This window comes from Camelina sativa, chromosome 14, assembly GCF_000633955.1.
Source record: "Camelina sativa cultivar DH55 chromosome 14, Cs, whole genome shotgun sequence".
Classification (NCBI taxonomy): Eukaryota; Viridiplantae; Streptophyta; class Magnoliopsida; order Brassicales; family Brassicaceae; genus Camelina; species Camelina sativa.
The window spans coordinates 22,942,937-22,958,481 of record NC_025698.1 but is presented as its reverse complement, the minus strand read 5'-3'; the positions used below and the strand labels follow the sequence as shown (position 1 = coordinate 22,958,481).

General features: G+C 29.8%; 2 protein-coding genes across 2 annotated transcripts; both read right to left on the bottom strand.

Annotated features, from left to right (window-relative positions):
- On the bottom strand, positions 4,397 to 5,975 carry LOC104742225 (probable BOI-related E3 ubiquitin-protein ligase 2). Its single transcript, XM_010463202.2, has 4 exons — positions 5,841 to 5,975; positions 5,609 to 5,709; positions 5,171 to 5,511; positions 4,397 to 5,069 (listed from the first exon to the last, which is right to left on the bottom strand). The coding sequence occupies exons 1-4, from the start codon at positions 5,891 to 5,893 to the stop codon at positions 4,560 to 4,562; spliced, it is 1,005 nt and encodes a 334-aa protein (XP_010461504.1). The 5' UTR covers positions 5,894 to 5,975; the 3' UTR covers positions 4,397 to 4,559.
- On the bottom strand, positions 12,123 to 13,876 carry LOC104742224. The gene is made up of 3 exons (XM_010463200.2): positions 13,262 to 13,876; positions 12,876 to 13,061; positions 12,123 to 12,758 (listed from the first exon to the last, which is right to left on the bottom strand). Exons 1-3 carry the CDS (start codon positions 13,748 to 13,750, stop codon positions 12,405 to 12,407), a joined length of 1,029 nt encoding a protein of 342 aa, XP_010461502.1. The 5' UTR covers positions 13,751 to 13,876; the 3' UTR covers positions 12,123 to 12,404.

The window sequence follows — 15,545 nt, the reverse complement described above, 5'->3', positions numbered from 1 at the left end:
AAGATACAAAATTGTGTATCTTGTAGAGATATAGGTCGATGACTAGCTAAAAAGATCTTCTTAGTTTGAAATTCATTTGCAGACAATTTTAAGTTAAAACCTAGAGAATATAACTATCCTTTTCGATGGATTTTATCCACTTAATTTTTATATATACATTCTTTGTTGAGAAAATATTTTTTAGGTTGGAATACAAGTTTTCCAGGTGATGTTAGCAAAATTTGATGTTTTCTTCATTTGATATATACCACATGAACCTCAAGAATAAAAAGTGTATTTTCATTAAACCGACAATATTTAACATATATCCATTATATTTATTAACATATTTGCACATAAATCTTATATTAATTCCATGGCAGTGAAACTATGAACGGATTTTCAAAAAGCAAAACAAAGATTGCTTAAAAAAAAAGATGACTTAGTTGGAGTAGGACCATTCCATAAAATAAAGATGAAAAGGAATAGATTTTGTATAATTGGGTCACATAAGTTGAAGGAATCTAGTAGTGGATTTTTTTTTGAAAATGGAATGTCTTTTTTTCCATGCAAAGATGAGAAAAAGTTCTCCTTTATTCCTTCATATACAAAAAAGACATCCAATAATCCAATTGTTTCCTTTGGTCTTTTCATATATTCTTTTAATGCTCAATTATTATAACCTTTTTTTTCGTAGGTCCATGCATATATCAAGTTTTCAGAATGATCTTTTTATTAACGTACGTATGTCTGAAAGTCATATATCTGGACCAGAATATTTTGAAACTCTCTAGGATATCCCGATCTTGTTTCACCCTAAGAATATTGAAATTTTTCTTGACAATGCATGCAAGTTTATCCTCACATAATATTTGTATTACTAATTCATATATATAGTTATTTATTATAAGTCCTTGTATATATAGAGTAGGACGATATATTACAAATTATATAGATAAAATTATGCACTGTTTCGAGAAACGCATATTACAAGGAATGAGACAAACTGAAGAAACTCTTTATATGTACATATATTGTTTACATAAAGATAAAAGCGACAAACCAGAGAAGTCTTAATTTGATTCTCCATTTGGATTAACTTTATTTTCACTTTTCCTCAATCCTTAAATAAGCTAGCTAAAACTCATGTTCCGACGTAAATGAAATATGTAACTATCACAACGTAAGAAAAAAAATTAACTAATTAAAAAGGTTTGATTAAGTAGTGTGGCATATATGGTTTTTCAGCGTTAGAAGAAAAGACATCAATATCGCCAATGGATGACATTATGTAGTAAGAGGTTATGATAGGATTGGGCCTCGAACAAGTTACTAAGTTCTGCGTAGAGCACTAACTACAAAAGAATCTAAATTAAGAATGATCTTAAAATCATGTACGGTACTGGCCTTGTTAGTGTTGGTTCTTGCACCATCTCAAGAAATCCAAAAAGATTCACATGTTTTACTTGTGAATGAATTAATAGTCAATATAATGGTCAAAAAATCAAATGGTCAAGTCGTAGCATTATGTTGTGATTTTATTTAATCGAAAACGTATTTAGTTGGAACCTGCACATATATATTCTCAGTTGTGCTAATACAATTGCGTTGTATACTTGTATGTGCGATCTACAAACTTTTTCAAGAATTGCTCGTTATTGTGGCTTTTCTGTGGTTGGTAGGGGTGATCTTTTAGTATAGAGATCATTTAAGGTATAATAAAAGAAGCATTAGTTTTTTGATTTTACGAGGATGATGCAGGCCACATCCCTTTTCTTCTTCGGATGACCCAAATTATGAGAACAAAAACTAAAAGATATATTCATAGTGGTGTAAAAACCTATGGAGGGATCCGAGACTAATCTCTTTAGGGATTTACTATCAATTTTATCCTACAGATAGGGTCCCCCAGGTATGCAAATGGGCCGTAATCAATGAGCTCATACCATGTGGCCAAAAAGATAAAATTGAGTAATTCTGCGCTTGGGAAGAATCGATCCCTGACCTAGACCAACATAGTGACTCTTCCACCAAGGTTAAAATCACTAGCCCACCACCTCATGGTTGAAAGATATGTTTATAAATGATGCACCATTTCACTTTTGGTATAGGGTTATAACAATCAAAGTTAGTTTAATGAACGGATTTAAGAATTTACAATAAATAGATATATTAAAATTTGAAAGTTCGTTTATATAACTTGGTTCAAAATATAATATTTAATTTATGATTTTTTTTAATTATATGGAAAAAATAAAAGAAGAAAAGATGAGAAACTTAAATTGTTCTCTGAAAAAGGGAATCGAAGAGTAAGAGCAGCTTTACAAAGTCGAATATGCAAAAGAATGATTGAAATGCAAATGAGAAAAGTTGTCTTTAATTTTGAGCTATCATTCAACTCAACTACTTTTCTTTCTTTCTTTCTTTTTTTTTCATCTCTTTTCTTTATGTGATTAGTAATATTAGGTAGATTAGATTCATGTGTACGAATATAGTTATTAATGGTATATTCAAAGATATATTTCTAATGTAATTCTACAAATCATTTATCATTTTTCTTTTCTTGAACTTTTATCCTCGTAAAGTGTCAATGGAATTAGATTGTGATGGTGATGCTCCTAGAAAATTATGGTGTTGATTAACCGTATCAAACATAATGGATATATCCATAAAATAAAGTTCATGAAAGACAAAGCAAGCACACTTTTTCTTGATACAATATGATTCAAATAAAAATTAAAGGAAATACCGTGGTTAATAAGAGAGTATTTTAATCTAAAGCATCTTTGATTCGAAAAATCATGACAAATTATAAGGATTTGTGTCTTTACATGTCCAATAGATTTTCAAAAAGATATGTCCCAAAACGTGAAAAGAATATCCAAAACAAAGATATTCATTTTTCCTCAAATTTCTACGTATAATATTTGAAACATACATGCATATAAGTAGACTTTGTAGAGTTAAGTCGGAATGTTTTTAGAATTATTTTTAATGATAAAAAGAGCACCTATTTTGAAAAAATTGCGATCGGTTTTTTTTTTTTGTGTTAATGGTAATTTGGAATTTTATCTTTCTATTATCTAAAGAAAAAGCAAACTTCTCTTTTACAGGTCCTTTTCTCTTTGTCGTTACTTTGTAAGGCATGTTTAGGTGAAACTTCACTAATAATCATCTCGACACTTTACTTTGAAAGCATACGTTCTTACCACAAGTCCACAACATTAACGATATACATAATATCTATACCGTCAATGGTAACACTGGTGTCCCTTACGTAAAAAAAAAAGAAAACAATACCGTAAATGGTAATTGAAAAATTTCAATTAGCATGTAAAAAAAAAACAATAATATTTTACATGGTATGAAATTTTTTGTTTATCGTATGGTATTTAATTATTAGATTAATAAAAAAATTCCATAATCATGATAGATTATCATATAATAAATGTTATATGGTCAGAATTTGTTTGGACTCTCTAACGCAGGGGGTTTGGCCGTTTGGGATGCTGGATCTTGATCTCTACTATCTTTGCCTCTCTGGTATGAAATTTAGACTCCTCTTGAACCAGATGGACCGAGATTATTTAGGCATAATTTCTCAACACTATGGTTGCAGGCTAGCATATATAAACCTCTTTAGAATGGGCTCTTCAACCTTAGCTAGCAAACAGGCTCTTATTTGTGCTTTAAGAAAGCATTTAAAAAAAAAAAAAAAATCATCATCGGTTGAGAATACTAGTTGAATATTTTTTTAGGGCATTGTCCCTCATTTTCTTCGAGTTATATGGTGTTTATTTATTTCATTCTAGATCAAAATTAGGTGGACCAAAGACGAGCCAAATGGAAAAAGAAATGTATTCTTCTTTCTATTTCCAAAGAATAGGCTCCTAAGTCCCAAAATAATTGACATAATAATAAACGAAAAAATGAATCCAGTTTTGTCTCATACATAAGGTATGTGGGCTACTATGGGCTGGTTCAATTAAGAGGTAAATTCTCTTTTACAAGGTACCAAAATAGCAACAAAAAGAAAAGAAAAATGTTGTGTTTCGAACATGGTTGTTTTATTATTTGGACTACCGATAGGGTGTTCAGTGTTAGATCAGTTTCGGCTTGGATTGTAAGTAACTAAGGATTTAGGGTCGCTCGGCAAAGAAATCACAACCAACCTAAACCATATCTTTATCGGTTCGGAGTTATTTCGACTATTTAAGTTTAAACTTGGATAAATCGTTTTGGATTTAAAGTTTCTAACACCCATTTGCGAAAGTGAAATATAGTACAAATCAGAATGACGGTTTTCAATCTTTGAATTTAATCAGTTCGGTTTCCAAATTGTTTTCTGTTGTTTGGTTCGAGTCAAAGCGATTTATTTCTCTTTTCAACTCAACACTGGTACACAATGATCAACATAGATTCAAAACCAACCCGGTCTATTCTGATTAAATATGTCAATCCGATGATATTAACAAACCCAAAACAAAACAAAAACAAAAACAAAAAAAAGACATGAAAATTACAAAGAGTTCGTTCGTTAACTAATTAGACATTAGTTCGGTAAAATCACAAATCACAAATCACATGTATACTTCCATACCTAGAAACTTGGAGGACTGACATAACGGACAAGAGCTAAGCTTCCTCTCACACTCCTTACACAGACACATATGCTTACATGGCAGCAACAACATACACACCTCTCTTACTCCACAAAACCTGCACATCATCATCGTCTTTGTGTTATTGTTGTTGTTGTTGTTTCTTCCATTGAAGCAAGAAGCTGTGTCATCCACTTCGCTGTCTCCGCATCCTTCAATGCTGTCTCTTGGCCGACCTTGAGCTCTCTCAAGATTGTAGTTGAGGGCAGCGATCATGTTCTCGTTGTACTTTGCACGTTGTTGCCATGCCTCGGCTTCCATTGTCAGCTGCTCCATTCGCACCTCGAGTTCCTTGTTCTTTCGGTTTATTATCTCTAGTTCCTCGTCTTTCTCACGGAGTTTCTGGACAACTCTTTCCTCCATGAGTGACACCGTTTTATGTTGACCCCTCTGGATCTTGTCGAGTATAGCATGCCGTAACTGATCCCCCTGTCAAAGATACAGAGAGAAACATAAACCAAATCAAATAGCTTCGACTAAAGAGAACAATGAGCTCATAAGAACATTAACCAAATGACAGGTTTATTTACCTGAATCTTGAGAAACCTATCGATATCTGCGTCCTGCCTCTGTAACTCCCGATCAATATCGTCTCCAACAAGGGACAACAAAGCAGAGCCATCAGAAGAAGCAACACGAGCATTGTCAAGGGAAAGACCCAATCCGGTTGATACAGACCGAGCTTGCCAAAAATCAATCGAAGATATCTGAGAATTGTTCTCCAAAAAATCCTGTTCCTTAATTACCCTCTCACGTCTTGGCTCAAGACCAAGACCATAGTTCCACTCAAAGTCAGCTCCATTACCACCACCACCACCATCAGAACCATCAATTTGCACAACCGGTCCAGGTGCAAAACCAGCAACATGAACTATGTAAACAAACACAATAAAAAATCAAAACTTTACATTCCTAACAACCCAAATCTTTTAAGTCTAAGGCTCAATACATAACAGATGGGAACTTACATGGAGGAATATATGGAGGATGCTGAGATTGATCATGGAGGTTTGCAGAGCTGTCAAACCCTAATTCCGGCGAAATCTGGTCGTCAATTCCGCAAAAGTCCCTTAAAAACAGAACAAGTTGGCTAAAATTAGGGTTTTTGATTCTTGAAAATCTACAGAAACAAAATTAGGGCTTTTTTTATATCACAAACACACCTGAGAAGACAAACAAAGGTGAAGAAGAGATTGTTACCTGAAATTCTTGGAATCTTGAAGGTGTGGATCTAAATGGTGAGGAAGAGCCATTGATGAACTTTTGTAGAGAAGAGAGAGAGAGAGAGAGAGAGAGAGAGAAGAGAAGAGAAGGCAACGGAGAAGGAGACGGAAATGGCTTCTGATTTTGGAAACTCTTTTAAGATTTTTATTTACGATCGGGTCCTTTATATTTTGCTTAATCTTTGTTTTTGACCATATAATTTTGTTAGTTTTACTATTTGTCCTTATATTCACGAAATTAAAGTTAAGCCCAATTTTGATTGACATGACATCTTTCTCAAAATAAGTAAAAAAATTGTTGTTTTATATGTTTGTTGTCTTTAACCTGATGAAATATGTTTACAGAGACACATATATCATATATGTGATGCGAGTAGAACTGTACCAATCATATTGTATGATAATGGTCTTGTTCTCTGAAGTGCTATGAAGAAGAACCAAATTTTTTGCTTAATGGTTTGAAATTTACTTAAATTTTTATGCACTGTATGTTTCTTATGCAAATGTGTTTAGTAGTTCAATCTCAATCTTTATGCAGATCTAAAAACACTTGAAGATTTTGGCAACAAAAAAAATAAAACATGTCAAACTACGTCGTGTAAATACTAATTTATTCGACATCATTTGACATGTTTCCATCTTTATGTCACCTAGGTTAACATTTTGGTTATATAAAAGGATCTAACTACCAGTTTTTTTATGTCTTCATCATATCCGCCGTATTTTTTTTTTTTTTTCGCAAACATAGCAAAAACATATCCTAAGAAATGTTGGGATTTATTTAAACGCACCAATGAAGAAACTTCGAATTCGATTCAATTCTTTTGCATAAGGTATGTGCTAATAAGCCTAGTTTAAGACCATTAACATTCAAATGATTTAATTATTTGCATAATTTTTGGTTTTTTTTTTACCGAATACTCTTTTGATTATCTTATTATTTTGACTCATAAGTTTTCAATGAAAAGATTTAAAAAAAATCATCTAAATTTAATATTAAGAAGCTTTCAAAAAAAATGTTCATCACATAAACAATCCGAGTTCATCTTTAGTATTGAAAATTTATTCGAGGCCTAAGACAATCTGATCAGAAAGATGATATATGAAATGTTCGGATCTAGATCCAATTATTTAATCTTTTAGAAACATGATATTCAAATCCAACTTGGATCTACTTTCAATTTATTTTCTTTATCTTTATATATATATATATATATTATAAATATAATTTATAACAATATTTCTCTTACCTTTCAAAAGATAAGAAAATTGTGATATTTTTAGTTATAACTCTGATAAATTTGTAAAGTTTTAAAACATTTTAAATAAGAATCTATAAAATTTAATGAAATTTTCTTTATAATTTATTTTTGGCTACAATTATATTTTTTTTTTAAAATGGGACAATTATATTCAAATGTATTTCAGATTTTTGTTTTTTTTTTGTATTGTTTTCAATTTTATGGTAATGCCCTTATTGGTGTAGAATTTGGGATTTATAGACAGAAAATTGTAATTAAATAAATTACCACTTTTTTATATTAAAAATTTGTAATTTGGCATATATAGAAACAATTTTTTTTGTAATTGAATAAATTGCCATAATAAAATGGGGGAAAAAATAAATTTTGACTAGAAATTTATATAATATAATGGTAAAATCCAAAGATATATTTTTTTGTTTGACTTGTATAACCTGATTGTAGATTAATTAAGAAAACAAATCTTTAGAAGAGGGAAAAAAAATATAATCGCCATTAGGTGTGTTACATGAAAGTTAATAGATTTCACATAGTTTAAAGATTCTATCTTAATTTAGTATATTATCATCCTATTATACAAGTCAATCAGAAAAATTACCTTTCTGTCATTTTATAATTTTACTAGAATTGGATCCGTGCTAGAGCACGGGTTAACATTTATTTTATTTATTTTGTAATTTTTATTTAAAGTGGTATATATATATGATTGTTTTATTTGTTTTAATTTTTTTTTGCTCAAACACTATGCCATGAAATCATATCTTAAATATAACTTATGAAAATAACATCTATTTTGTAAGATCTATTCTAGTAGATATAGATTTTGACCTCTAGTATACTGCAGTTTAAGTTATTTGATAAAAATATTAATTTCTGTTTGTTAATTTTATTTAATTTGTTTAGTTTTTAAAATTATATATTGTATTTTGATTGTTAATTATATGACTTAACCTACACTATACCGCATATTAATTATTTTGTTACAGTATTAATTAATCGATTTAATTAGATATGTCTATTAATCTAATATTCATATTGTTAACAAAATAATGAAATGATATTTTATCCATGTAGCACCGAATGAATGACATTTTAAGTTTCTATTAATATCTACTCAAACATGTCTAGCCATATAATCCGTCGTGTGATATTTTAATTCATTGTACACCGCAAAAAAAAACTTCATAAAAATCTAACTATTTTTTAAAAATTTAAAATGTTTTAATAAAGTTTCTTTTTTTTAGAAATGGAACTACTTATAATATTTGAACTTCTTATAGAGTTTAAATATTATTAATATCTTAAACAGTTATAAAAATTAAATATTTTAATAATTGAAATATTAATAATCTTTAAAGTTTTTAAAAAGTTCACAAAATAATGAGATGATATTTTACCCATGTAGTACCGAATTAATGACATTTTAATTTTCTATTAATATCAACTCAAGCATGTCCTGTCATATATCCCGTCATGTGATATTTTAATTTGTATATATTATTAAAATTTAAAACGTTTGAATAAATTTTATTATTTTAGAAATTGAAATACTTATAATATTTGAACTTCTTATAAAGTTTATAGTTGAAATATTAATAATCTTTAAAATTTTAAAAAAGTTATACATTTGAATTTTTAAAGTTATTAAAAAGTGAAATTATTTAAAATAAAGAACCATAATAAAATGCATAAAATTTTTAATTTCAGTGCTTGATAATTCAAGGTTTCTGCTCATTCGTATTCAAAATCATTTTGGTCTCTTTTTTATCAATATGACTTTGAATATTTGCCTAGTTTTCTTAGGTGATGTAGGGCATTTTGTATATATTTTTTATTAATCAGTTAAGCAATATATTTCTGTTTTAAAAAATTTAAATTACATCATATGCAGAAAAAATCATAAATTTTATTAACTAAATTTATTAGATAAAAAAATAAAATAATTTAAAATAAAATAAATGTGATAGAAGAATCACATATTTTTGTTTTAATTAGGTTGAGAGATTTCCTTATCTTTTAAATCTTACCTATAATTGATTTATATGTTACTATAATTAACTAAATCCATACTATCCTTACTTACCAAAAATCAGACTAACTCGTATATTATGATACACCTATGTCACAAGTTTATAACCAAAAAATCATAAATATATCTATTATATAGTCTACAAAAAAATGTCGTGTACTTCTGTTTTATTATATAGGAGACTAGAATATGATCCGTGCTAGAGCACATGTTGAAATTTCTTTTGTTTATTTTGTAATTTTTATTTAAAACATTGTGATGATTTTATTTGTTTTTAAAGTTTTTTTTTGGATAGAACACTATACCATGAAATTATATGATGAATATGACTTATGAAAATAATATATATTTTGTAAGATATATTCTAGTAGATCTAGATTTTTATCCGCGCCATACAGCAAGTTAAGTTGTGTGATAAAAAAAATTTTGTTTGTTAATTTTATTTGATTTGTTTAGTGTTTAAAATTATATATTGTATTTTGATTGTTAATTCTATGACTTAACCCATAGTATACCGCATATTAATTTTAGGACTAAATATATAACATATGTTTGTCAAAATCATCTTGACCGAGAAAACCTACCAAACAACATTATTCCAAATTTTAATTTAATCTGAGAAACGATATTTCTTGAATTTTCAACCCGTGTGCTCTAGCAAAAAATCATATTTCTTGAAATTCCTTATATTATAGTGACATATTATTTATCTGTGTTATAACAAATCAAATTAGAGTGTTTATAATTTTTAACCTTTTTATCTACCATATATTTATGATATTCTTAAAAATATCAAATTAAACTATATTAAAATATTTGAAATTTTTTTTTAAAAGTTTATTATCGTATATAAAATTATACAATTTAACAAAAGAATATATGAAATTAAATTTCAATATTCAATTTTTGACCCGTTACTCCGTCAAAATTTTAGTTGAATAGATATTTTTTTAAAAAATAATATTACTAAAGATTGAATATTTTATAGATTGAACAACTTTTTTTTTGGTATGAATATAATGTATTCAGGTGAATGGGGATGTAAATGATTAATACTAAAAGTTTGGAAAGGTGTTAGGTAAGATCTTATTTTGTTTGATTAATCGGAAATCACGTTTAAGCGTGATTAATTTCCGAGATTTTATTATATTTCTTTTCTTTATTGCCTAATAGTTTATATGGTCTAACAGTATATGGTTGTTAACGATTTTATTTCTTTAAGTTGTATTATTCTTTGAGATATTTTCTTTAAGTGTATCTCGATATAACTAAGGAAGCCAACCCATATAACTTATTTTATAACCAACTAATAAATCAAATAATAACTATAACTTTATAACTTATAACTATTATACTGTATAGTCTAACCAAAAAAAGTTGTTTACTTCCGAAATATTATATATGGGATTATTGGACAAGTTATTAAAATAGACAAAAAAAATTAGTAAAATATTAAGATAGGCCAACTCGTACTAAACTAAATAACTAAAAAATTACGACTGAAAAGTCAAAAATTATTCTTTCATTTAATTTACGAAAACATTCATATTTTTGAATTATTGAAATAAAAATATAATATTTTTTTAATGGATGCATTACTAAAAATATATTTTGCAATACAGTTTGCAGTTAAACATAATCTTTGTGGCTCCTCGAAGTATTGGACTGCAACCAATCATATAGCTTGCTCTTCTTGTTATATTATATTGTGGAATAAATGTTCTTATGCGGTTTAGCCATTAGTATCCATCTAGAATAGTGGAGAGAGTTGTGGAAGTAGTTCTCTTATGGCGAAGAACATTTATTCTATAGATTAATATAGCATGTTGAGCAAGCTATATGTTCATTGGTTGCGGTCCAATATTTTAAGGAGCCACAAGGATTATACTTGACTGCAAACTGTATTGCACCTGCTACTCTAGAAGTTGGAGAGGTCTTCTATGATATATCATGCTCGATCGCATGTAACATTATGACTCTAGGATCGTCGGAGATGAATAAGATTTAGAAAGTGAGCTTCCGTACTTTGGAGTAGCTTCATGTTAGTTCCTAACTATTTCTTGAGTTAGTCTCCTCAGGGCCGGCTCAAGTTTTTTTTGGACTTTGTGCAATTTTTTTTCCTTGTCAATTTGTTGGTCTTATTTGTAGTTTTCAGAAATTTGGGATGTTTTTTTGTCAAAATTTCAAATATTAAAAGCCTAAAACTTTGTAATTTTTTTTCAAAAATAATTTGACATGGTGCAAAAGCACCTCTTGCACCATCCCATCGTCGGGCCTGAGTGTCCTACATCGAAGATAAAAATTCGCACAAGCGAACGGAAAAAGATGAAAAAGATGTTGATGAAGAAGAGTAATCATTATATCATATCCATTGTAGGTGTTCTTGTAATAGTATTAATCTTATTAAGATAGGGCAAAATATATTTTTTTAAAAGTTAAATTAAGAAGCATAAGTTTGCAGTTTGCTTATCATAGGAAGCTAACACTAGTACTGAAATAGATGATCATACAAATCTGTTTTTAGGGATCTTTAGCTCACATAAGTGGTAATATATAGTGAGAATTCAAGATTTGTGTTTATGTATGTTGTCTAACATAAAGAAGAGGCAATTACACACATATCCTGCATTTAGCGATCTTTAGCTAACGTCTTTTATTATGTTTAAATCCTTGATCGACATGTTGTACATCGATAGTACTTCACGATGGTTAGCTTCGAAAATACCTAAGTATAAAAGAGCACAACGCAATCCCATCTTTAGTGTTATTATGTATAACAATATTAGTGTTACACATAAAACGATTGAGCTTAGTAAAGATTTGGTTACAGAACAAAAAAATTGGTTAGAGTTGCTACATACTAGAAAAAAAAACACAAGAACGTTTTGCTTTTCAACGTAGGTAATTTTGTTTCTATAAAGATCCTCGTAACTTAGACTTAAGAATTAACATATTTAAAAAAAAAAGAAACAAAAAAATAAATAAAATGTGATTTCCTCGTGTTCTTTTTTCCAGTGCAATCGTACACACAATAATAAAATTAATATATTTTCCACAGACAGATATAAACCACTCATGTAAATAAATTAAAGTAAAGGCCACCGACGATTCGATGCTTCTTCTCTCCTTCGGGCACCTCTACGTAGCTGCCCCAGACAACCCAAAATACTGCCCGTTGAGCTGTAAATCACGTTACACTATACGACATCGTTTTGCGCCTACTAATTTTTTTCCTTCAGGTTCTCTCTCTTCAAACTGTAGTGACGGTGCAATTCTTGGTGATGGCTATATGCTTGTTAAGATTCTTGTGTTCGAAGTTGATGTCACACTCTATCTTCTTGTAGAACTTTGGCTGCACTAACTTCCCCAACACGTAAGCCCGTGACCGAACAATGAAACTGAGCGTCATTGGCACCGGTGCTGGTGGTGCTGGCGGGTCAGGAATAACAACAGGAGCTCCTTTCTTCTTCTTTGGTTTGGGTAGTGGAGCTGGAGGCGCCGGTGGAAGTAAAGTCGAACCACTTCCATATAATGGAATCTTCTCTCCTGTCACATGCACCACCACTGTACTGTGACTATTCCTTGACTGATAAAATTTCTTGATCTGCATTTCACAATCCAAAACCCACAACAGAAATCAGAACCCATATGGATTTAACCCATGTAAGTGTTGGTCTATTCGAACCGTAACATATAATCAATGGAATTGGAGAAAACTTACGGATCCAGAACCGATTTTGATTTGAGAGAAGCTAAGATCAATAGGAGTTGAAGTAACATGAACACCAAAGAATGTTCCAGTGTTTTTATACAACATTCTCAGAGTAGCGTTCATCGTGATCATATCAGTTCCTACCCCACCAGCATCTTGACCAGCTTGGACCTTAAGCGTCTCAAACGTTATACTCTGCAAAAAATTCCAAATCACCAAAAACTCAATTACACACCCCCAATCACAAAAACTCAAACAGCTCAGCTCAGATCTAACAAATTTAGTACCTAAAGATGTGTTAAATTGGAGCAAGAAACACAAATCTGAATTCAACATTTCAAGATCTGAATCAACTCAAAAAAAATAATAAAAGAAATGCTAAAATTGAAACTAACCTTGACAGTGATCTTAGGTTTCTGAGGTTTAGCAGCACCGTAAAGAATCAAAGAGAAGAGACCAAAGAGAATGAAGAAGCCAACGATGAAAGCCAAAACATAGCAGCGACGAGGAACACCACCGTCTCTATCACCATCATCTAACAAACCTTCTTCTTCAATCACAGCACACTCTTTCCACTGCTTCTCTCCGCCGTGACCTTTCCGTTTAGAGCCGTCGTTAGGGTTGACTTTTCTAGATCCGGGCTTTAAAGAGCCTGAGAATCGGCTAGAAGACGATTCGCGAGAGTGACGACCCATAGATGATTGAGAATGCGGCGGAGATCCCATCGGACTAAGCACCGGAGTTGAGTGAAACGAAGTCGCGGTTTTTTCTCCGTCGTGAGAGTCGCGTGACGGTGATTGGACATAGTAGACTGGTCTACGTGGAGATCTGGCTGGTGATGAAGCTGCGATGCTTGTTACCTCGGAATCAGTTTTGGCGTGCATTTTTTTTTTCCGATTTGGGAAGATGGGAGGAGCACGACGAAGAAGCTTTGGTTGGTTCTTTGAGAAGTGGAGAAGAGAGGCAAAAAGAGGAAAGTGTAATGTAAACTCTAAGATGGGTCTGTTGTCAAAATGAGTGGGACTTTTGAAGGCTTTTGTTAATTTTTTTTTTTTTTTTTACCTAAACGCGTTCGTCATTATGTAATTATGCAATATATGATTAGTTTTTTTTAAATTGTTGACAATGACACAAATTTTTCTTAAAATTATAATTAATATTTGTTTTGACAATTGGCAGAAAACTCCACATAAAAATCAAATTTAGTCTGTAATACAGTGTTAATATAGAGTTTCAAAAAGTTATGAGAGATTCAATTTTTTTTTTAATAGTAATTCAAATATTTTAATTTATAATTTCTTGCAAATTGATGATAAATTTGTCAAAAAAAAAAATTAAATTTTTTTCTACTAAACATATATTTTTCAACATAAAAATTATTATCCAAAAGATTTGTATTAGGCTAAAAACAAAATCTTTTTCCTTTTTCTTTAAACTTTCATTTTTAGTTGCTTGACAATTAAGTTTTTCCTTTGTTTGTATATTTTATATTTTAGTGTGGTTGGTAATAAGAAAAAGAGATATGTATATGGAACTTTAGTAGATGTGTAAAAGAAGTCTTATCAACTTCGGTACCATTTACACAAAAATGTGAAGTTAACAAATTTTATTTTTATATAACTTCTCAACTGGTTAGTCTGTTTTAATAAAAAACAAATGATATTTTAATCTTTGATACACGACATTAATTAAAAATTATATAAATTGTCGGTCATTGTTGAGATGGCAAAATCACAATAAGTCAGTCCGTTTATTGCAAATGGAGAGTTTCGGGTCTGTTTATTAAAACATTTGATATTTTCAAGTATATTAATTCATGCATGCCATATAATTTTAAAAAATTTAGTTGTTGTGTAGCTTTCATTACTTCATATGATCATGACTATTAGAATTAAAGAAACTAACTAAATTAAATCCAGTATATATATATATGAATTACGAGGTTAAAATTATCGATTATTTTCTTTAATTTACCGACAAAAAAAAAGTTAAAAACTAAATAATTATCTTGCTAAAAAGAAGAAAAAAAAAATTGAAGCACCGACAAACATAACAACCAAATCTGAAAAACATGACTGTACTGTAAGATGACTAAAATCATCCCATAAATAGTGTAATCATCCCATAATTAAACTTTTGTCCATTCTTAAATTGGTTATAAGTTTATAACACTCTACATAAACAAATTAAAATTATCTTTTTTTGATACAATCTTTTAGATGTTTATACTATTATTAAACACTTGATAATTCATAGAAAGAGTATTCAAAACCTAAATAACATAAAGTCAAATATTTTTAATTTTTAATTAACAGTTAAGTTTGAATTTATTACTATTTGTTAGGGGCTAAAAGTAATTAATGACAAAGTGGGTTTCTAACTTAACTAATGGAGAGTTTCTATAGAAGACCCAGAAAACAAAGAGATTTTATTCCATTTCTATGACAGTGGAAGGTAGAATACAGCCACTCTCCAGTTGGCGGTCCACAGTACTTTTTCTTTTCTTTTGTCCTTACAATTTTTTTTTGCCCTATTTACCAAAATATATCATTTACCCATTGTCACGTTTCATCATGGACTGTTGTACAACATAAAGATCAATACAATACTCCCTCCTTTCTTTTTTACTTGATTTTCTAAACTAAATTATTTGTTTTAAAATACATGATTTTCTCACAT

Bases quoted from the DNA above. Each gene is read 5' to 3' on its own strand.
- LOC104742225 (XM_010463202.2), bottom strand. From the start codon at position 5,893: ATGGCTCTTCCTCACCATTTAGATCCACACCTTCAAGATTCCAAGAAT. The intron at 5,710-5,840 runs GTAACAATCTCT...TCTGTTTTTAAG, and splicing joins CAAGATTCCAAGAATTTCAG to GGACTTTTGCGGAATTGACG. The intron at 5,070-5,170 runs GTAAATAAACCT...TATCTTTGACAG, and splicing joins ATAGGTTTCTCAAGATTCAG to GGGGATCAGTTACGGCATGC.
- LOC104742224 (XM_010463200.2), bottom strand. From the start codon at position 13,750: ATGCACGCCAAAACTGATTCCGAGGTAACAAGCATCGCAGCTTCATCA. The intron at 13,062-13,261 runs GTTAGTTTCAAT...AATTTTTTGCAG, and splicing joins AACCTAAGATCACTGTCAAG to AGTATAACGTTTGAGACGCT. The intron at 12,759-12,875 runs GTAAGTTTTCTC...TGTGAAATGCAG, and splicing joins TCAAAATCGGTTCTGGATCC to ATCAAGAAATTTTATCAGTC.